At 57.4% G+C, this 22,177-nt stretch overlaps 7 protein-coding genes across 7 annotated transcripts; all 7 read right to left on the reverse strand.

Moving 5' to 3' along the window:
* Positions 1-2,444: 2,444 nt before the first annotated feature.
* Positions 2,445-4,921, reverse strand: J7T54_004353 (Calcium channel-like protein; the record flags this gene model as incomplete). Its single annotated transcript, XM_051504261.1, has 4 exons — positions 2,445-3,559; positions 3,630-4,501; positions 4,574-4,726; positions 4,785-4,921. The coding sequence occupies 4 exons, from the start codon at positions 4,919-4,921 to the stop codon at positions 2,445-2,447; spliced, it is 2,277 nt and encodes a 758-aa protein (XP_051364182.1).
* Positions 4,922-5,321: 400 nt separating this feature from the next.
* Positions 5,322-7,157, reverse strand: J7T54_004354 (D-lactate dehydrogenase [cytochrome]-like protein; the record flags this gene model as incomplete). Its single annotated transcript, XM_051504262.1, has 1 exon — positions 5,322-7,157. The coding sequence occupies one exon, from the start codon at positions 7,155-7,157 to the stop codon at positions 5,322-5,324; it is 1,836 nt and encodes a 611-aa protein (XP_051364183.1).
* A 604-nt stretch (positions 7,158-7,761) lies between these two features.
* On the reverse strand, positions 7,762-8,670 carry J7T54_004355 (dehydroadipyl-CoA hydratase-like protein; the record flags this gene model as incomplete). Its single annotated transcript, XM_051504264.1, has 1 exon — positions 7,762-8,670. The coding sequence occupies one exon, from the start codon at positions 8,668-8,670 to the stop codon at positions 7,762-7,764; it is 909 nt and encodes a 302-aa protein (XP_051364184.1).
* A 997-nt stretch (positions 8,671-9,667) lies between these two features.
* On the reverse strand, positions 9,668-11,170 carry J7T54_004356 (uncharacterized protein; the record flags this gene model as incomplete). Its single annotated transcript, XM_051504265.1, has 1 exon — positions 9,668-11,170. One exon carries the CDS (start codon positions 11,168-11,170, stop codon positions 9,668-9,670), a length of 1,503 nt encoding a protein of 500 aa, XP_051364185.1.
* Positions 11,171-13,736: 2,566 nt separating this feature from the next.
* On the reverse strand, positions 13,737-14,867 carry J7T54_004357 (uncharacterized protein; the record flags this gene model as incomplete). The annotated part of the gene is made up of 1 exon (XM_051504266.1): positions 13,737-14,867. One exon carries the CDS (start codon positions 14,865-14,867, stop codon positions 13,737-13,739), a length of 1,131 nt encoding a protein of 376 aa, XP_051364186.1.
* Positions 14,868-15,274: 407 nt separating this feature from the next.
* On the reverse strand, positions 15,275-17,521 carry J7T54_004358 (calcium/sodium antiporter; the record flags this gene model as incomplete). The annotated part of the gene is made up of 4 exons (XM_051504267.1): positions 15,275-16,639; positions 16,693-16,872; positions 16,928-16,943; positions 17,064-17,521. The coding sequence occupies 4 exons, from the start codon at positions 17,519-17,521 to the stop codon at positions 15,275-15,277; spliced, it is 2,019 nt and encodes a 672-aa protein (XP_051364187.1).
* Positions 17,522-18,759: 1,238 nt separating this feature from the next.
* J7T54_004359 (Serine/threonine-protein kinase-like protein) lies at positions 18,760-22,119 on the reverse strand (the record flags this gene model as incomplete). The annotated part of the gene is made up of 2 exons (XM_051504268.1): positions 18,760-21,234; positions 21,283-22,119. 2 exons carry the CDS (start codon positions 22,117-22,119, stop codon positions 18,760-18,762), a joined length of 3,312 nt encoding a protein of 1,103 aa, XP_051364188.1.
* Positions 22,120-22,177: the final 58 nt, after the last annotated feature.

Consider the following 22,177-nt stretch of genomic DNA (forward strand, 5'->3'; position numbering starts at 1 on the left):
GAGTGTGGATGCCACCCACTAGGTGGGTAATGATAGAAACGTCCCGCATGGCGAGGCGAACCAGGCTGTGTGGGTTAATTAATGCTTAAACTTTTAATTCTTATTTGTGTCCTATGGAGCAGCCATTGGATAACAGTTGATTCCACGTACCCGGGTGTATTTTCATGTAGTTTATATTCTTCAGGGGGGAGGACTGCACTAAGGTTTTTAGTTAAGATAGCCTAGCTAGCTCGCGAGAGGCACCCGTAAGGGCGTATAATTTATTATTATTATTATTATATTCTTCAGGGGGAAAACTGTCTTCGCCGGCATATATGTCTACATACTCTCCTTGTAGATCTCCAGGACCAGGGGATGGATACATCGACTTGTCTCGAGACAATAGCTGGCGCAACAATGTTTGATACAACACCGCATGGCGATTCTGCTCTTGGTCTGAAGTCGGCGCCGGGAAGTAAAGGATGTTTCTGTCTACTCTGCCGGCAGCTTAGCGAACCAACAAGGCCCGAGACAGCAGACTTGCCCCGTCCCGCCGGCGCTTGGTGGCTTGCAACACGCCCGGTGAGCTGTCCGTTGAGGACGGCGTCGACTTCCGGAATACCCACGGACCAGCCAAAGGTTTCCAGTACAATACCATCTAGAAGACGGTTTAGATCGTCTTCGAACGGCACCGGTGCGAGCCACAGCCGCACTTTTCTTTTTGGCTTCTTGCTCTATTCGCATATAACAAGCCATGGTAATTTCCATCACACATCACCAGGCCCGACTGGCATGCATCTTGAGCATGCTTTGAGAGACAACAAGGCCAGCAAAACTCGGCAAAGCAAACAGGGGAAGAAAACTTGCCCAGCGCTTTCTTCCTCCGGGTTTGGGCCGCGGCTACCCCCGACGCCCAGTTTAGATCGTTCTCATGCACCTCAATATTCTTCAGAACAACCTGCATCTCGGAATCGATCGACTTGGAAACATTCCTCAACCCAGAGCCTGTGTACAATTCCACCGCCCTCGTCTGAAAATCCAGAAAGTCGCATTAAAGCGCCGTCACGGCCCTCTCCATGATCTTACTTTCCTTATACCGCTTCTCGTACGCCCCAATCCTCTCCAATGCCACGACAATGAAACGGGTTGTTTTCGGGCTCATCGAGCCTCCGATTCTGGCTCTTTTACATGACGATTTGCACATCTGATTGCTTGATACGTTTGGTCAGACCCCATTGTTTGATCCTATCCTTCACTTGCCTCTCAGTGTGGAAATATTATAGTATAATGCATGTCAGACAGTGTTCGGCATAGTTCTGCAGCCGAGATTCCTACGCTCACGTTACTTCGAATTCGAACTCCGTCTGGAGACAAGCCTTGATCTGGGGGACTGTATGCGTCTGATGAGGCTCCGCGACACGACTTTTGACATCTTCCCAGTGCCGAGCTCTTAGGGAGGAGGAAATTCAGAGGAGTCGAAGAAATAGCCATGTGATGCTGGATCCACGCCTAATGACTGAGGGCTAAATCCAGGTTTCCGAAGGGGAGACGGGATATTCATAATGTGTCGGGCGAGAAATGTGATACAAAATTCAAGTGATATAATACGCGGGGAATCAGTAGAGTGTTGGATTGCTCCGCAGTACAGCCAAACAAAAGCAGAGGAACGCAGTACAGGACTGTGTCTTATATGTGTTGAGGTCATGAAGCCCATCATCCCCTTTCCCGTCCTCGCCCTCCAGTCCCGCAAAAAGCTCCCCAACGTTGACAACATTCCTCCAAACCCTGTTATAAAGCGTTCTCACCACCGTCAGAATCGCAGATCTCGCGAGGCTAAACTTATCCTCCGACCTGTACACCGAGATCATGCTTAGGACTCCATCTCGCCTTTGATTACCTACAGGTCGTGGGTTGAGACATGGGATCTGTGATTATGTTGGTGCATAGAAGTGATATCAACTTGCACATAGTTTCTTCTAGAGGTGCTATGAAAGCTTGACATTTGGATAAACGGATGACAGATAGTACGCGCCTCGAGTAGTGGGTGGGAAGCAACGTCTTCCGAGGGTTTTCATAGGTCTCTCGCGTACACGATTGTTGCATGTTGGCGATGCAGCAGCTCCGATACCCAGGGGGCCAGTGCCGCCAGATACGAGGATTTTCTTCGAATCGGCCATCAGTCTAGCGGGCGTTGAAGTGGGAAATAAGTCTCGTGGTTTGTAGGCGGGTGAAAACAATAGCGAGCGAGTCTAGATGCAACACACCTGATACTTACCAACTTTGGACTAAGACGTACTGCATGGAAATCTGTACATACGAGCGGGCTTCACATTTAGCCAAGTAAGACGCAACTAATGTCATTATTTCATCCTATCTGAGAACATTCTGTTTTATCATCATAATCTGATGAACCCCCCCCCCCCATCCCCGGGACCGTCGTAACATTTTCCGGCTTCAGCTACCCACTACGACACAGAAACAAGGGTCTCTTCCTCATTTCTCAATGCAGATGTCCGATGCTGAGCTTGTTGATTTTGATGCTCCTGCAACGTCGCCACCATGGCGGTAAGCTTCTCGATCCGTCGCATAAGCTCAGAATTGCTGGGGCTATGATCGGAGTGATCACCCTCCTCCGCGGCACCCCAGTCGGTCCCTGTCGCTGGCGACGGGCGGTACCCTGGGCGAAGATACTCTGAGTAGCCGAGAGGCCGTCTCTGCGCTGACAATGAGTTGAACCGCCGACGGTACGATGCTGGTAGCTCTCCAGAGCCGCGGTCCCTTCCGGTTCGAGAGCGTCCGGCCGGGGTATCGCGGTGTCTCGGTGGTGGTGGAGCTTGCGAGTTGCTCCTCGTGCGGCCTCCTGAGAAACTCTGCCCGGCTTCCTTTGCCAAAATACTCGTTCCCGCTATCTTGCGGCACAGTGACTCGTAAAGCCGAATAAGAAGGACAACCGGGGCATGTGTAATTTTGAGGGCGACAACGCGAGAATGACGGAAGCGGTCATCTTTGGGGAAGATGAACCGCCACGGTCTGAAGAAAACGAGTGCAATTATATTGAAGGGCGGCAAGAAATGGGTCAAGCGCGAGCTGGTCGATGCTTCCAGGACGTAAACACTGTACACGTAGAGATACTCTTCGCGGGACTGTGCCATGACACGACCGAAGCTGTTGGAGAGCATACCGGTTAGGGTACCTGTGAGGAGAATCGAGCTCAGAGTGATAAACAGAAGCATCAGGGGCGGACCAAAGTTGGCGTCAATGTCATTCATGATACGAAAGGCGATGTTTGTATTGCCGTAGAAAATCTTGGTGATCTCCCAGGTCATATTGCCGAACGTGAATGTGTCACGGGAGATGAGGGAGAAAGTAGTCAAGAAGCCGAGATAGACTATAACGACAAGGATCATGAATTTGACGAAGTCCTTGCCCATCTCCTTGAGACAAGGGATGAGCGTGCCCCAATAGGGGCTGAGACTGAGGAAGGAGAAGATGCGAGGTACCACGAGGAGGGCTTCGAGAGAAAGAATGTCGAATGCAGTGTTGGTGACGGCGAGGCTACTCATCGTGATGCCAATGACACCTAGAGTGGAGGAGGATTAGTGAGACAGGAGTCTACTGATGCGATACAAGATCGTGGGAAATCATCTTACGAAGGACGGCAAATGTAACACCAAGCGTTATCATGCTCATGTCGAACAAGTTCCAGATGTCCGTCATGTAGAAGATTCCGGCGTCGGCCCACTCCTGGAACTCGTCCCACAAGAACGAGACCAGCCAGACATAGAAAGCTACCTCTACCATCGGGATAGAGGTAAGGTCGCGATGAACCACAACACTATAGTAGAGGGCAAGAAATATGGCGAAGAAGAATGCCTCCCATGCTTTCAGGTACTTGGGTACTCGGAGACGGGAGTAAGGGTCAGTTGTCCCGGGATTATAGTAGCGAGGCATCCGGGTCGCTGTCGCTGACACCGAGTCCCAGAAGATGATATCACCATTCCAAAGACCGGTAATGATTTTTTGCACAATGTACTGGCTCAAGAACCGTTTTGCGTTTGCGATGGCTGCGATCTCGAGCGCGTTAAGGTTCTTGAATGTGGAATTGGGGTCCGCCTGCCCCGTTAACGGGTTGTACGCTGCGTTATCACCATTCAAGTCGCCGGGGTTGTTCTCGAAATCGGAATCGACATCGGCCACCATGGTAAGTTTTGGGATCGCCTGCATCAGCTGGGCACGTCTGTTCGAGCCTACAGACGGCCTTCCTGAGCCGTTCAGTGCGCTGTTCCCTAACAGTGGAGAGTACTCGGTCGATTCCTCGTTGCGGTATAGAAACGTGTTGCTCGACATGAGCGCCGTTGCGTCGAGCGCCTCTTTACCGGGGATCTCGTAGAGGCAGTAGTCGACTGCTTCTCGCTCTGAAAGACTAGTGAGGAAGCGCCATGCTACAATCTCGCACGCGTTTCCGCGAGCTTCACTCAACCCCCTGTGCTCCTTATCCGTGACGTAATGCCATCGCAGCGACCTACAGCAAAGATATTAGCATTTGACATCAGGTCAAATGGAGTCACCGGGGAGAAGAACGCCATGGACGTACAATAGTGCGCTGACGATAGTTCTGTTCGTGCATGTATGACCAAGGTGCTCGACCAGGGCCATGAGGCCATCTCCGGCTGATGTTGTTCGCAATTGTTCGAAGCTGCTGGGGAGGTCTACTACATCGGTAAAGAAGCTATTGTTCGAGACGTGACTAGCGTTAGGAGAGCTTAAATCGGCGGGGTAGAAGCATTGAATAGGGTTCCACATACAGAGAAAGCTTCTTGATGACTTCCTGGAACGACTCGTGCTGCTCAATGTGGGGAAGGTCCCATTCATGGCGGTACGCCTCGGGAGCGGGCGACTCGTCCCTCTCACCTTGTCGTTGAGCCTTCAGCCTCAGGGGCATTATCGCGACTCGGAAGACAATTGACGAACAGGTGAATGGCACGAAAAGTCCCAGGAATGCAGGCAGTTTGGACCAGATCTGCTTGCTTCCTTATCCTCACAGTCGATAACCAAGTCCACGCAAGCCAACGATCGAAATGATCTAGCTGACAAAAAGGTGGAAGTGGAAAAGAGGAACGCGGAAAGCAAAGCCAGCGGCGGCGGGATGATCAGGCAGGCAGGGGAGGCACCTGACGTCATTAGACACGCGCCAAGGGACGATAAGTTATCTTACCTATGCAAAATGCCTACCCTACGCGCCATCAAGTGAAGCACCACGAGAGCTCTAGCTGATATTACAGTATATACATTCGCCTACTAACCAAACATCCATACAGTGCTGGCCAATCCCACTCAGACAATCACCACGCCTCGACCTCACCGCGCTTGGGCTTCTGCATGCGTACCACCTTGTCGCAGTTGAGCAGACACAGGGGGTCAAATGCCTTTTTGATCTGCCGCATCGCGTCCACCGTCGTCTCGCCCAGCTCGTGCGCGAGGTAGTCCCTCTTGACGAGGCCGACGCCGTGCTCGCCCGTGACAGTGCCCTCCATCTCGACCGCCTTCTTCACCATGCGGTGCACCACCGTCTCAGCCTTTTGCCGCTGCGCCTCGCTGTAGATGATGATGCTGTGAAAGTTGCCGTCGCCCACGTGGCCCACAATCGTCCCGAACAGACCGCTCCGCCGGAGGTCCTCCTTGGTGGCCTCGATGAGGTCCGGCAGCCGGCTCATGGGCACGGCCACGTCGCCCGTCCACACCCTGTCGCCGGGCCTCTTGACGGCCATGGCGCTCCAGAGTGCCTCCTTGCGTGCGCTCCATAGCTCGTCCCTCTCCTCCTCGTTCCGGGCAAACTCAAACGTCTTGCTGCTCGCCTGCTTCGCCAGCGCCTGCACCTGCGCCACCTGCTCCTTGACGCCGCTGGGCGTGCCGGCAAATTTGAAGAAGAGCGTAGGCGCTTCCGTCCACGCGCGGGACGTGCTCCCCGCTTCGTTGATGCACTTCATCTGGTTCTCGTCGAGGATCTCGACCGCGGCGACGGGGATGCCCGCGCCGACCACCTTGGCGACGCACGTGGCCGCCTGTCGGATCGAGGGGAAGGATGCGACGGCCACGCTCGTCGAGGCCGGCTTGGTCGTCACCTTGAGCGTCGCCTCGGTCACGAGACCCAGGGTGCCCTCGGACCCGATGAGCAGCTTGGTCAGGTCGTAGCCCGCCGAGCTCTTGCGCGGGCGCTGCCGCGTCTTGATGATGGTACCGTCGGCTAGGACCGCCGTGATGCTAATCACCCACTCCCGCATCGTGCCGTACCGGTACGCGTTGGTGCCGGAGCAGCCGGTGCCGATCATGCCTCCGATCATGGCGCCCGGGCCTGGGTCGGGCGGGAAGAACAGGCCGTCCTTGGAGAGCTCCTCGTTCAGATGCTCCCACCCGACGGCCGGCTGGACGATGACATCGAGGTCCTCCTTGTGCAGCGTGATTATCTTGTCCATCCGGCCAAAATCCACCGAGATGCCCTGCCTCGTGGGGGTAAAGTGGCCCTCGAGGCTCGTCCCGCCGCTGTAGCCGACCACGGGGATCTTCCTCTTGTGGCACACCTTCATAATCTCCGACACCTCCTCGGTCGTGGCCGGGTACACGACGCAAAAGGGCCTCTCGTCCGGCCCAGCCTTGTGCGAGGACCAGTCGCTCGTCGCGTGCGCCGACAGGTCATCCTCCACCGTGCTCACATTGTCTTTGCCGACGAGCTTGACAAAGTCGGCCCAGGCGGCCTGCATGTTCTCCAGCCTGGTGTCGTGGCTCACGCCGGGCGCCTGCGACAGGGGCGTCGTCGACGTCGTGTCCGGGTTGCGCTCCCAGTAGGTGCCCGCCCAGTACGCGATGCCGATCGAGGCCACAAACATAAAGGTGGTGGACCAGTTGCGCGCGGGATCAACCTGCTTGCGCCACTCCTCGTATCGTGCGCGCTGCTCCTTCTCGCGGTTGAGACGCTGGGAGATGGAGCCCATGACCTGCCCCTGAAAGGAGCGGCCGAGCTTGTGGTCGTTGGCCTGGCGGGGAGGACGTGGGCGCTCGGGCTCGATCTCGGTGGCGTAGGTTCGGGTGGCAGAGGATGGGCATGTGGACGGGGCGAGCGAGGCGCCACGCCAGCTGCGGACGGCGCTGGCCGGGACATGGCAATGGAGTCGAGCCATCATCGTAGCCGCGGGGGGGGAGTTGAAGACGATGATGCTTTAAAGAAAGGCTTCGACCCTTTGGAAGGGGTTGGGAGTCGAGAGCCAAGGTGGGTGTCGCGATGCAGAATTGCAGGCATGAGGTTTGATGGCGTTGGGGTCCAGGGTGGTCCGAGCTTATTTGAGCACAGTGCGGGCGTATTTATGTCAAGGTACCTAGGTGAGTAGATGAGCAATTAATCCACGAAGGCTCTCCATTATTGTATATGTATCTCTATCTGCTATTCTGGAAGTCCATGGCAAATGTCTTCGGTTTTACCTTGCGTCTCATCAGTTGTGGTCGATGTAGTAAGTGAGGATACCACACGCTGCCACTCTGCCCTGTGCCCAGCACAGTGCCGCCAGTATCCTACCGTACGTCAGAGCTCTGGAGCTCCTCAGGATCTCTTCAGAACAAACATCAACACATGTCTACATGTATTTTTGTTCCTACATTCCCACGAGGCATGGTTCTCAGGCATGATGTCGAGCTCTCAGAAGCTCCCTTGCAACCTCAAAGCACTTTGCCAGAGGGGGGGCCCGAGTGATAGAGCACCTCTCGAACCTAGAGCCAGCTCACAGCAGCAGCCTACAGCCTCGCCTTAGACCTGACTTCCAGCGCATCCCACCACGGCCACGCGCTCGGCGCATCCCTCTCCATGCTCATCCCGAACTTGGGTGGTCTCTTTTCCAGAAAGCTCGCGACGCCCTCCTTGCTATCCGCCCCATGGTACAGGTCAAAGAAGACCCTGCTCTCCAGCAGGTGCGCCTCCTCAGGCGAGCGCGGGCCCCGGTAGATCATGTCCCGCATCACCCGCGCCGCCACGGTACTCACGTTGCGCGCGATGCCCTCCGCGTACCCGAGCGCCGTGGGAAGGACCTCGTCCGCGGGCACGACGTCGCTGAACAGCTCCGAGAAGAGAGGCGACGTGGCCGGGTACACGGCGCCCGTGGTGACGAGGTGCAACGCCCGTGACGTGCCCACGAGCCGGGGGAGGTAGAAGGACGAGCAGGCCTCCATGTTGAAGCCTCGCTGCGCAAAGACGAAGCCAACCTTGGCGTCCTTGCTGGCGACGCGTATCGCGCACGGGAGCGTCATGGTGATGCCTACGCCCACGGCGCTGCCGTTGATGGCGGCGACGATGGGCTTGTGGCAGTTGTGCATGGCCAGGGTGACCGTGCCGCCGCCGTCGCGGTGCTCGCGGGCCGTTGGGCTGACTCGCTCGCCCTTGGCGTTGAAGTCCATGCCCGCGCAGAAGATCCTGTTGGTCTTGTCGGAGGAGGTGAGCACAATGGCCTTGACCCTGTCATCGCGGGAGAGCGTGTCAAAGGCCGTGATGAGGGAGGCCGCGAGCTCGTCGGTGAAGCCGTTGCGGGCGGCTGGGCGGTGCAGGGCGAGGATGATGACGGGTGTCGGCGTTGGGGAGGAGGCAGGGTGGTGGGAGAGAAGGATGCCCGGGAGGGAGAGGGCGCTGTAGCTGGGGGGCAGGTCTGGCATGTTTGGTTTGGGTGGTAGGTCTAGTTGATATGATAATGGCTTGCTTGGTTTGTGTTTATGATGATTGACCGGAGCTGTCTACTAGTGATATACATTTGCGTACAACGAGCGTGAGGCTGACTTACACGGATGCATCTGGTGAGGGGCTGGGCTGCATTGGACCGAGGTTTAGCGGTATCCGAGGAATCTGGGGTAGCACCGCAGCGTCTCGCGCAGCCAGCAGGACATCGGCTTCAGTTGCACTCGGCTATGCTGGTGACTGCAGCATCAAGACTGAATGTTGTTTCAGATATCTAACTTAGATTACATGTCCTCAAGCAGTCGCAATGACTGCTGTATTTGTACTAGTCACGCCAAGCCAACCCTGCTCGTCGCGGCTCTCAGCCCACTTACCCGGCATCCTTGGCTCCCATCGCCTTCGACTCTTTGAAAATCGTGAGTCGACTCCCGTCTCCATGTCTCTCCAAGATCATTGATAAATCAGTATTGTCCATCCTACCACCTCCCACTCACGTGACCCACCAATGATCCCATTGATCGGTCATCCCCGATTCTACCCCTGGTGATCCTGCAACCTTGGAACGGGAGTCAGTCGATCTTAGCCTCGTTCGATCCCCACATGAACTCCTCGCCTTTCGTCACTCCCTCTGGGCAGACGTACGTATGACGGCTCGCTTCGGACATCAAGACTCATCACATTGGCGGCATGGCCATTCCTCGCCGGTGCGCACTGTCACAGTAACTACCATAGTGCGTGTGAATAAAGTAAATTCGTCGCTAACAAAAGGAAAGACGTTAGAAAAAAAAAATCATCGCTATTTTCTTGGCCCCTCGTCACAAAACAGACAGAGAGACCCCCCAACTCCGTGCATGCCGCCCATGATGTGGTATCGCCGTCGTAGAAAAGCAGAAGAGACGGAGCGTCATGTTTCCTCGTAAATGTCAAGAACCCGTGATATCGTCTCGTGAGGCGCCGCCCCTAGCTCAGGGCCCGGTCCTACCGTCGGCCCAGCTTCAGCAGCCTCGTCCGGAACCAGAGCACAAACGCCGTCCAAGCGCCCGTCGTCTTACGCTTCGCGTCGCGCCGGCGGTTGTTGGGCCCGAACCGCACGTCGTTCATGTCCGTGGGTCTGGTCGCGGAGCCTGGCGTCGCCGTCGCGGTCGATTGCCGCCGCTGCTCTTCCTCCTCTTCCTCGGGTTCGTGTGAGAAGAGACCGTTGGAGGCTTCCAGTTCCGACTTTTCGTGGGCGGTGGACCTTCGAGGCAGGGGGCCGGGACGCTGCTCGGATATAGAGGACCGAGTACCCAGTGAGCTCTTTCTTGACTTGTGGTGGTGGTGTTGATGCTGCTTGCGTGTCTGCTCGCGCGCGTACTTTTCCTGCTTGGCGCGCTCCTTTTCCTCAAACTTGCGACGGGCCGCGCGGACCTGCTCCTGCCGCGTCGAGGTGTCGACGTCGCTGCGCGAGCGGATGCGAAAATTGTCCATGTCGAGCGACGATCGCAAGGGGGAGAGGGGACTGTTGGTCGCCGTTGCGGAGGCGGGTAGTTGGGCCACGGGCGAGTCCTCCACGACCGTCACGGAGGGTGTCGCGCTGAGTTGCTGCACGTCGGAGGACCTTGTCGGGCGGCGGGACGTCGATGATCTCGGCAAGGATTCGCTATACTGCTGCTGCTGTTGCGGTGATGAGGAGCCTCCGGCCACGAGCGATGGCCGTCGATGGCTGCTCGCGTGGATGCTGTTCTGGAGAGGCCTACTCCCCGGCGTCGGCAGGGGGAACTGCTCCAGCTCACCGTCGTTCTCGTCAATGGTCGTCGGCGAGTCGCGCGTCGTGGTCGTCGTGATGATGTTGAGCGTGTCGAGCGAGGCGCGCCCGTTGGCGTACAAGAGCAGCGGGGGGGTCGACGTCCGCGGGGTCTGCTGGAAGGGGTGGACAAAGGAGCCGCCGTTGGTGTTGCGCGAGGTGCCGGCGCTGCCTGTGCTGGTCGCGATGGAGAATTGCGAGGTGCCAGAGGTTGAGCGGACGTGCGAGGCGGACGAGGCTGTCGTGGCGGTGTTGTTGTTGGAGGGCGAGTCTATAGTTGTGCTGGCTGAGGACGCGGTGAGGGCGGGCGTGGCGTCGGGCGATGAGAGGGCGATGGAGTGGATGGCGCCATTTGTTGGGCTTAGACTCAGGTCAGCTGGCGATAAGCTCGAGGCGAAGTGCTGGTAGTACGGATGACTGTTGAGCAAATCGTCCGGACTAGCCTTTGACGAGGCGGGCGTCGCGGTGGCCGTGCTGCTGCTGTTGCTGTAGTAGTAGTCGTCCGTGGTGGGCGCGACGTAGCCCAGGTGAGGCGACAGCTGCTCGTCCCATCCACGGTCCAGGTCCAGCGAGTTCTTCTCCGAGTAGGATGACGACTGCAGCTTGCGTAGCATCGGTTTCACGCTGTTGCGCGTGCGCGACTTTGTGATCTTGGCCCCCCCATGCTCATGGCGGGTGCTAAACGACACGGCGGCCATGGTGGAGTGGAGTGGGTGAGTGAGAGCGTGAGTTTGAGCAAGTGAGGCTATTCAGGCTGGTCTGTCTTGTCGGTTGGGACCTGGCGTTGCCTTTTGGTTTGCTTGGCTCAGTTCACGCCTCGAGGGACGAAACCCTGCTGTCGAAGAAAAGGGACGAACCCTGAGCAGAGGCGGCTTGTCGGATGCAGCGGGCGATGGTGAGCGAGCAATGTCAAGTGATGTGCTCTGCTCTACTCAATCTGACCAGAGTCTGGGTTGGCGGTGACCGATAGACTAGACCCGGGGGCGCCGATTGCGTCTGCTGTACCAACCCGCCCTAGTCGCTGATTGCATGCAGAACACGACACGCTCGCCTCAAACAACGCACGCAGGAGAGCAACGACCAACAAGAAAAGAGGAAATAGGCAAGTCGTGAATATTTGTACTTGCGCAGGTACGTGGAGGATAGATATGAGAGAGATGAGAGGGAGCCAGACAGGGAGATGGCCTTCACGGATCTGAGCGTCGTGCCAAGCAATGACTACGCCGCATGTCAATGGGGGCGTCGTACGTGTCTGCGGGCTGAGCAATGGGGGAGGGTCCCTGTCCTTCTTGACAGCAATCAAACAAACAGATGAACAGGCAGGAGGAGCCAGGACAGCCGTACTACGTATCCTTGATTAATCACGGACAGACAGCCGGTTGGTTTGGTTTGATCACGTCTGGGCGCTGAGCCTGCCAAGCGACCGCCTAAGCCGGATCCGGTGGATTGTACGTGGGGAAGACAACAACACCAGGATCCAGGGCCATCGAGTGCTTTCATCATGGATTCCTCCCTACGTGGTCAAAAGGCACGCACATGGTACAGTCATTACGTGTGGACTCAAACTTTATCTTCTGGCAGACCGATGCGAGCGGACGGGCTGTCTCGACTGGATATGGCGCATGTCGTTTCTCGCCCAGCGGGTGACAATCGAGGGGGCGCCCTCATCTCACGATTACGGGCCGACATCCATCAAAGTCCCAGAACGTACGTAGCAGCCAAGCCACACCAGCCCACGGCGACTCCAGTCGGGCTACCCGCTGTAATTACAGCACCTCCAGCGGCTCCAGTCGCCTAATATTAACGGGTGAGGTCCAGTCCAGTGGAGTGGACCCCCCGCCAGCTCCAGTCAGAACTGTGTCCAGTCCCCCTGAGCAGCGTCAGGGCGCCTACCCGGTGCCCCGAAATACGCCAATTCAACAGTAATTACTGAGAAGGGATCACCGGCTGGGAGATGAACATCATCTGGTGAAACGGGGCAGCAATGTTTGAAAAATTCAAAGTCGCCAACGGGTCCGGGTTTCCGTACTAGAAAAGGGGAAAAGGGGTCCCGGCTGCCATTGTGAGATTGCCATGCCCGACTCATTTGCCCATCTTCTGATCAGGCGTCTGATCGTCCATGAGGCTCCCGATGGCCTCCCGCCTCGAGTCCAGTCGCCATCTCCCTGGAGGCCACCCTCGGTCGCTGCTGCGGACTGCAGCCTGGACGCTACAGGCACCGCTACCCCGCCAACCGTCACCTCACGTCGAACTCAAATGGGCCTCCAACGGTCCAACCATTCAAGCCAGCTCAGACATCACCATGATCCCATCACCCACGCTTGGCATCACACTCGCTTGTCCGGTCGGTCCCCAGACAATGGTGGCTCGAGCCCCAATAATGAACGGTTCCTCACAGTCGAGTCTGCCAAGGCCAGTCTCAACAGCACAACCGTCAACGTCGTGCCGTGGCAGATGCGCCGCCAACTCGAGTGTCTGGGGCGGCATCTCCTTATCACGACTCGTCAGCCTACCTACATTGGAGTCGCATCTCACCGCCGTCGCGCACTTTTGAACATGCGGATCGCGCAGCTGACACTGGACTTGCCAAGTTGTCGGTGAATTTCTGCATGCGAACAGCATCGGGGGCTGCATGGTGCTCGAGATACCCGACAGTGTGCGGGCACCCACCCATCCTGTTGCCGTCCTGGATCTCGGCGGCGCATCTGGCTTTCCCCCAATCCTGTCCCGTCTCCCGCTCCCCTCTTTCTGGCGTCGATAAGCACAACTAGACAGAGGCTAGCTACTCATGAACCAGCGCCCCAGATCGAAGCGAGCTGATTAGTATACATGGTAGCGAGCTGGACCCCCATCTTGGCGCACATCTGCCACCCAACCACCTCGCGAATCGTGGACGCCTTCTCAATCGCGGTGTCGCCGACATACCCTGCTGCCAGGGACCGATCACACTCATCTATCACGGTATCTGGCGTTGTCGCGGGCGGGGTTGACTTTTCGTTGAGACAGGTCCCTGGATCCGGCGTCCTGAGACATGCATGCGGGCAGGCTGACCATCTCAGGTCGCGATACACACACATTTGCATTCGTTTCTGGGATGGCTGCTGCCTGCCGTGCCCGTCTCCCACTAGAGTTCCAACGTGCATGTTAGCGGTGAAACGCTCGTAGAATTAAAGCCAGGGGCATATCGACAAGATTACGGCGTATAGGGCTGGGCTCCAAATCGCTCCGAAATACCCAACCCAAGACAACAACAAACACACATCTCTACAGGTCCCGGTACATCCACCTCTCGGGCGCAAAGACAGCCTCGATCTCAACCCCGTCGTAGACGCCCACGGCGGCACAGAGATCATGGTGCCCCTCGAGCCCATCCACCGGCAGGTCCTCCTCCGCATCCGTCTCCTCATGAATGTTCCACCCACCCGCCAGCGACCCATTCCTCGTACAAAAGACGTCGACGAGCAGCCGGCCCGCCTCGGCCGGCTTGACGGTCATGCCGATGCCGTACGTCTCGCCCCGCCGGAACGGCTGCGTGAACGCCTTGCCGCCCCAGCGGTCGTTGATGTACTTGTGCCCGTCGTCGCCGTGCACGGCCAGCGAGCCCCTGTGCCAGCCCGGCATGCGGAACGACGGGTAGGGCAGCGCCGTGAAGCCCAGGCCGACATAGGTCGTGGGCGAGGCCGCGAGGATGCGGACCTCGTAGTAGATTGTCCTCGGCGCGCCCGTCCGTAGGGGGCCGTGCTCGTGGACCGCGTAGAGGGGCGGGTAGCTGATGAGGCATCGGTCCGGGCTGTTCTTGCGCGTCGTCGCCTTCCACTCCCCAGGGCCCTTCCATTGCAGGGTGCCGTTGAAGCCGGCGGGCTCCATGAGACGAATATTGTGGAAGTGCAGGGCGCCCTTGCTCGCGTCGTCGAGCATCATGGGGGCCGTCATGGGGTTGTCCTCGCACCAGACCTCGCCGGCAATGGCCTCCTCCTCGCTGGCGTTGGAGGACGGCGAGCGCTCAAAGCCTGAGAAGATGGCCGGCGGCGGCGGGAAGAGCGATGTGTCGGGCACCGCGGCGGCCCAGTCATGCTGAGGGTTTGCGTCGCCGTAGGATGGAGGCAGGTCTGTGGGTGGTGGTTGAGAAGACGTGGCTACACCTGAGGGGGGGTCTTGATACGGCTGTGATTTCGAGGGAGATGCTCCTGAGGGTGGTGCGTAGCTGTTCTGCTGAGGATACGGTATTGATGATGACGGTCCAGCAGTCGTAGGTGATGGTGGATCCTGGTAGGGAGCCATGGGAGCCTTCTTTTTCGACGTGGAGGCGCCCTTGTCAATCGATGATGGACGGGGATGCGGGCGAGGAGCAGGCTGCTGCTCCTCGTGAGCCTCGTCTTTACTCCCAAAGCACATGCTGTCGATGGTTCAGCTATCAAGGTGCAGTGGATGACGGTAGACTTTGGAGGCTGATGACGGCGATGGGTCGAGACTCGAGAGGATGGAGATTGGAGAGCCTTCTCCAGGACCTGGCGCGCGGGACTGGAAGCACCTCCAGGATGTTGTAGCGTAAATGGGCGATTTCCAATGGGGGTCTGTCAATTACAGGGTAAGATCATTCGACAAGCTCGCAAGGTTGACTGAGTGAAGTTGGTGATGATGAATGATGACTGGAAGGTACCCAGGGTGGCTGTGCGCATGTGGCGCCAAGCCTCACATGATCTACGTGTACGGACTACAGTCTTGGTATGTACTGCTGCCAAGCTCAGATTCAACGCCTCAACCTAGGAACCGACCACTCGAAGCTAACTAGCTACAGATCATCAAAATGAAACATCACCCTCGCCAACCCCCCAGTGGCTCCCCTCGTTCCCCTCGTTCCCTTCGGGGTAGAAGAATGCCACAATCCCAATGACCAGATACACCGCGCACAACAAGACGCCCTCCATGAAATTACTCTTGCCATCCAGCACCAGGAAATTGACGATGAAAGCCGAGACAAAAAGACACACCGTCTCAAAGAGTGTAAAGTACAGACCCATGGGCTTGTCGAGGAGCCAGCCGAGCAAGACGACCAGCGGCGTGATGAGGAGCGCAAGCTGGATCGAGGACCCAATCGCCACCCCAATTGCCAGGTCCATCTTGTTCCGCATGGCGCCCCTGATGGCCGTAATGTGCTCGGTCGCGTTGCCCACAATGGGCAGCACGATGAGTCCAATGAACGTGTCGCTGAGCGGGGACGAAGCCGTGACCGCCTCGATGGACGAGATGAGAAACTCGGCGCACGTCGCCACCAGCGTGGCCGCGAGCAGAAGTACAACGAGGGCGCCAATCCGCGACATCTCGAACTCCTCAGGTCCCTTCTCGTCATCGGCCATGGTTTTAGCAACGCCATCTGTCACCGTGGCCACAGAGAGGCGTGATGGGCAGCGGTTGTCGGAACGTCCTGGCACGTCCGCATTTTGGGCCATCTGCGAGTGTCGGCGCGTGTCACTTGGATCGGTCTCGTGGAACAGCACCGGTGCAAAGCTCTTAAATCTGACAAACGGGCTTTTCGGGGTCCACGGTGCAATCTCGCTGCTGGGCAGCCGGAGTTCCAGCTGGGAAGGGCCACTGGCTGTCCTCTGGTGTCCCTGTCTCGCGTCACCTCCTATTTCCACGGTGTCTTCGCCTTCTGCATTACGGCATCTCCGTCTCCTACGACGGTCTCTTGGGCTCTTTGACCTTTTCTCCTCTATTTTCAGCTCCGTGGCGTCCTTGCCGCCCTCACCCTCGCCCTCGCGTGTCCTGGGCAAAGCATCGTCATCGTCGACGATCGTCTGCGATGACGTCCGAGAGCCGAGGCCGGGGCCCAAGGTAGGTGACATGTTGCGTCTCTTACTCTTACTGGTTGCTCGTCGCATTCTGTGGCGCATGTTGACACGCGTATCGTCTGAATCAATGCCCGAGTCCTCGTGGGGAACATTTTCGTCGTCGTCGTTGTCAAGCCAACCCGCCACAGGTCCAGGGGCAGCCTCTGCGTCGACAATGTGCTTCGGCATAGATTCGTACAAATAAGCGTGTGTCTTGAGCTGAAAGACGAGGAAAATAACGTAGACGACCAACAACACGGTGCTGGTGCCCCGACTGATCTTGAGTGACTGCTCACCCGCGCGATGGTAATCCTCGAATGAGACGTGGAACGCGGTCTGCCGCGTCAGTATCTCAGTCCTAGCCCATAAGGACATCCCATGAAACATACCGGAAGAACGAGGCTGACGACGCTCAGACTTAGCAGGCAGGCACTCATCTGCGTGACCGTGTTGTTGTAAAGCTGCTCTCGATAGCGCATGCCGCCGAGGAAAAACGCCAGACCCAGGATGAGCAGCAAGTTGGCTAGCAGGGAACCTAGAAGCGAAGCTTGAACGATTCGGATCTCGTTCTGTCCTCAGGTCAGCAAAGCAAGCACTCCGTCACTGCCCACAGGAGATCCAGACCTTGGTCAATGCGATACTGCCACGCCCCATTTCCATCAGTAAATCGATCCTGCTTGACTTGGGGATGATCACGAGCACTTACACACTGTCATGGTCAGCATTAACAGCAAGCGCAGGAGAGAGAAGGGACACTCACAAGATGATCAGTTCCACGGCATTTCCAACAGTGACATTGATCAATGCCCCCAAGGCATCGCCCATTTCACCAGTGAAACTCTCCGTCGCATGTGCCAGCAATGCTGCCAACGGGATGACAGCAACGCAGTTGAGACCAAACACCATGCCGCCAGGGACACTCGGAAACTGGGCCACGATGATGCCTGCGGCCACGAAAACGTAGAGAATGTTGATCAGTGGGTTGTAGGTCAACACATGGTGGACTGTCAGGTAGATCGTCCTCAGGTAGCCCGGTTTCTTAGCAGTTTCAACAGAGCTCGGCTCGTCGTGGAGATCTACCGCGCATATGGTGCCATTGTCGTGCTGCTGCCCCTGACCGACAGAAGTATGAGCCGTCGCGCTCTCAGCCATGGTGACCTGGCAGAAGACAGACTCCCTTGGACCTGGGAAATGCTCGTGGTTGAATGGCACGAACATGTGCAAGTGGCAATGAGAGTGTGTGATGGATGACTTGGCGTGGCGTAACAGAGAAAAAGAGCAAACAAGACACCAAGTTCCAAGTACCGCCTGGAGGGTGTCAACGCGGATAAGACCGTAAGATGTATCATCCAGCTCGTGGGGTTAGGGGGACCAAGCTCAGTTCAAGGGAGCACATGTTGTTATTCGAGGGGCCACGCGGCGCAAAACAATGTGCTCCCCTTGTCTCGTTTACCTTTGGTCGGCCATACTAGGTCAAGGTAGAGGACGTCCAGGGCTGTGCTCGAGGTGTTTCACTGCTAGAGTGCACATCTTCTGTCCTGCCTGGTAGTCATAGGACAACAGTAGCAACAATAGCCGGGGTCTCGGCACTCCCAGTCCAGTGGATGAAACTTGGAACAAGGGACGAGCGAGTCTCACATGACGACGGACTTGCGGAGACTTGTCGTACTCGTCATGCGCGAGGTAGCAGTCTAGCTTGACTCTTAGCGCGCGCAGGCTAGACCTGTGATTCACACTGGCCTTGCCAAGGGATGGACATGACGGCGGCTCATGAAGATTAGTCGGTTCGTCCCGCCGTTTGGCGTCAATGTATCACACCAGATCAAGCCGACTATCCGCTTTGCATACCTTTTTCCCGCCTGATAACACGGCAACGCTTCCAACACCACGGCATGCTTGGTGTCGCCGATGAATCTGTCTCGGCAACGTCACCGAGGGCACAAAGCAGCACAGATGGATGGATGTGTCCACATCGTCCATGGGGTTCAATTTATAGAAAGAACAAGTAATAAGTGGAGAAGCCTTGGGCTGTATCGATGCCCAGTCCTCATTCTCTGTCCGAACACTTTGTACGCAAATACAATACTGTCTCGCTCTGCTCACGGCCCCCTTTCTTTTCCCCTCGTCTGCAAATCCCAGAACAAAGAGGCCTCTCGAAGAACAAGAACAAATGAAAAAGACATAGAAAAGAGAAAAGTGGATAAATCAGGAAAACATATGTATGAGGTTCTTACGCGCGCGCCATGAGGTATCCGTAGAAAAGCATCGGCCGTGATTACCGGGGATAGGGGTTGGTACTGGTGATGGTGATGGTGCTGCCGATCAGTTTTTGCGGGCGGTTTTGTTGCTGGTGATCCGAGTGTCATCTTCAAAGCGCACCGTATTACGCCACCTCATTACTCAACGGAAGACCTCGGTCAACGCCATGAACGCCTGGGGACCGGCCTGCCGGCTCGTTACCGCTCCTCGCCGCCGCGGGCCTTTCCCCTCCTCCTAAAAAGGTCCATAACCCGCTTCGCGGCGCCACTGCTGCCGCCGTGTCCTTGCTGGTAGCCGTCGGTGAACTTCTTGTGCTGCCTAGGCAGAGAGTTCTGGTTGCTACTGGGCGTCTCGGTTCTCCGCGAGTCAGGCGAAGCATAGTCCGGTCGGTAGTTTTGCGGCTGCTGTCCATACTGCTGCGAGCTCGCCTGGGGCTCTGTGGGTGGTCTGCGCGTCTGGCCAGATGACCCAGGTCGCGCGGCGTACTGATTGCCACTCTGCATGTAGGACGGCACGGCGGTCGGCCGCTGGCCGTCTAGCTGTGCCGACGCATATCTCTGGTGGCGAGCCTGATTCGAAATGGGCGGGTGAGGCCGCACATTACTGTTGTTGTAGGCCGGATCAAGCGTCGGACTACCGTTGCGGGCGTCGCCGTGAGCAGCAAAGGTTCGTGGCGGGTCGGCACGCGGATTCTGGAGCGACAGGCTGTTCTGAGATCCGTACTCGGAAGGCGGCGTCCCAGGGTCCTTGCTACCAGACTTGAACGAGAACGAGGGAGGGATTAGCGAGAAGCGGCGGCGGTCAGCCTTGTCGGAGGAGCCTTGTGAGCCCTCGACACTACCGCTTCGCTTCTTGCCCAGGCCGAATGAGAATGACCGCCTCGACGCCCGTGACTCCATGGACGGTCGAACCGGCGGCTCGTTGTCTGCTGGTAGGGGCTGCTGCATGCTGACGGGCGGGTACTTCCTCGACTTATCCGGCTGCTGCTCCGAGCGCTTCTTGCCACGTCCCCCAAATACAGATCCGTTCCGACCGAGGAGCTTGGAGCCGATTTCTCCCAACGTGCTCGAACGCTTGTGTCCACGGCCGCCAGGAGGCTGACCCTCACCCATACCAGTCATCTTGGCAAACTTGGGGGGCACGCTGGTGTTGGGCCGGCTTTGAGGCTCGCCTTCTTCGCCATGGGTAGGTTGCGCCATCCTACCCTCAGCGTTCGTATCGGCAACTGCTGGCGGCACAGGCTGTCCATAGTGTCCCATAGACTGCAGACCCATGGAGGCTGCAGACGACATTGAGTTGCCGGTCTGCGGACGGGCCCCCGAGCTGGTAGTAGGTATGTAGACATTGTCGGTATTGGGGCGCATTGGTCCTTCGCGAGGTCCTCGCGGTGCAGCCGCTCTGTGGGAACTTTGAGGGCGCCTGGAGCTCGAGGGACGAGCGGATGGAGGAACAGCGGCATCACGAACCACCGGCGGATCGCGGGGCAGTGGTTTGTCTTGCGCAATGGCCTGGTACGGCTCCTGTCTGCCCCTCGATGTCGACCTTGGCTGTGGCCGCGCGCTGTCCTCCTCACCGCCTCGCTGGGTGCGTGTTGTGGGTGCAACATATTCGACCTGAACGGTGCGGCGCTTCGACTCCTTGGGAGTCCGGGGCCCCACATCAGCGTCATGATCAATCTTGCCATATGCCTTGGAAAGGCCGCCGACGGTCGTAGGTGAGTGCGCCTTCTGCTTGTGGGCTTCGCGCACAGAGTTGCTGCGCGTCAAACCGGCCTCCGGCTCCTCGGGGGCAGTGATAGACTTTTGCACATCATCCGGAAGAGTTGTCGAGCTTGTGATGAATTCCACCACGTGGGCATAGTCGCTCAGCCAGCTGTGTCTGGCAACTTCGAACAGATCTGCTCGTTTGCGGGGCTGAGGCACAAGAATTCTCCTCAAGAGGTCTCGTGCATGTGGCGTGACATATTCGGGGAAGGTGAGTGGCGTATTGACAATGTACTTGTACAAAAGATTGATGTTGTCGCCCTCGGGGTTGGCCGGATCGTCGTCGAAGGGCAGGTATCCTGCGAGCATGGCATACAAGATGACACCGCAGCTCCAAACATCGACCTTGCGTCCCGTGTAGAGGCAATCGCTCACCACAAGCTCGGGGGCTGCGTAACAGGGACTGCCGCAGCTCGTTTGCATCAAATCGCCCTTGCGCATTCCATTCGGCTTGATCTTATCGAGCCCAGACTTCTTGACGAACTCGCGGTCCGCCAAGTTGAGCTCTTCCTCGTTCGACAGCTCCTCGTGCGGATCGAAGGTGTTGGCAAATCCGAAGTCGGTGATGATGATGTTGCGGTTCCGATCCAACAGTAAGTTCTCCAGCTTCAAATCCCGATGTACGATGCCCCTCTTGTGTAGGTAGCCAACTCCCGAAACCAACTGCGCGAACAATCGGCGGGCTGACTGGTCTTTCAGATACCGGTGGTTCAGGATATAATCGAATAGCTCGCCGCCCGACGCGTACTCCAAAATGATGCCGATGTACCTGTCTGCCTCCACCATGTCTATCAATTGCACAATGTTGGGATGCTGCAAATCGCGAAGAATTGTAACCTCGCGTCGGATCTTGGCAAGGCGGTTCGGGTTGCTTCCCACCACGTCTCGCTTGATGAGCTTGATGGCAACCTGTGAAGATGAGAAAATGAACGCTTCATGGCCTTGTGAGTGACTTACCTGCGCGTTGCTGTCCTGCTTCCAGCCGAGCTTGACCTTGCCGAATTCACCCTCACCAATGGTGTTGCCGAGAATGAAGTCGCCAAATTTGGCCGTGCCTTTATGTGACCGGTTGCTGTAATCGTGTCGGCTCCGGGTCCTGCGCTCATCATTCTGAGGGCTCATGCCCACAACAGGGGGCGGCGCCGCGTCGTCTAGAGCGGGACGCATGCTAGGGTCCTCAGCATTGCTGGCCGCTCGCAGAATGTTTTCTTCCCTGTCGACGGGAGGCTTCGAGGAGCCTTGTGCTGTCCGGACTGGCAGCACTGTGCCGGACCCGCAGTTGTCCCTGTTCTCATTCTGTCGCCCCGTCAAGTCCTGTGCGAAGTGTGTGTTGGCTGCCCGCTTGCTGCGGTGCCCAGAGTCTGTGGCGACGTTTGCGTCGCTTCGTGATGACCCAGCGCGAGAGTTTTCGGGCTGGCTTGGCCTAGAGGACGCAGGTTGCGCCGTCCTTTCGTAGCGGCGGGAGCTGGCGCCTTGTTGGTTCGAGGAGGTGCGCGGTGGCGCGATAGGAGGCATGTTGGCGATGCGCTCAGTCTGTGATTGTGGTTGATATTGCAGGCTGGTTCGCCCTGTCACCTCGGGGACAGGGTTAGGGCTGTTACCGCTCGCCTTGCGGGAAGGAGGCCGTCTCGAAGATGGAGACGCGACACCAGAAGCCGACTGGTGGGCATTATTCGGTTCGACGATCGGGGAAGAGTGCGAGGACGCGTACTGTCGGTTCGGTGGCGCGGCCAGTGGTGGAGTCGACAAGTTCGCTGGTTGATGAGTCGCTGTTTGCAAAGCAGCCGACGACATCTTCTGATTTGGCTGTCGTATTGATCCCGGCAATATAACGAATGCCGTTGACGCGAGA

The sequence above is a fragment of the Emericellopsis cladophorae genome (genome assembly GCF_022114955.1).
Source record: "Emericellopsis cladophorae strain MUM 19.33 chromosome Unknown NODE_8_length_656085_cov_119_647849, whole genome shotgun sequence".
NCBI lineage: Eukaryota > Fungi > Ascomycota > Sordariomycetes > Hypocreales > Bionectriaceae > Emericellopsis > Emericellopsis cladophorae.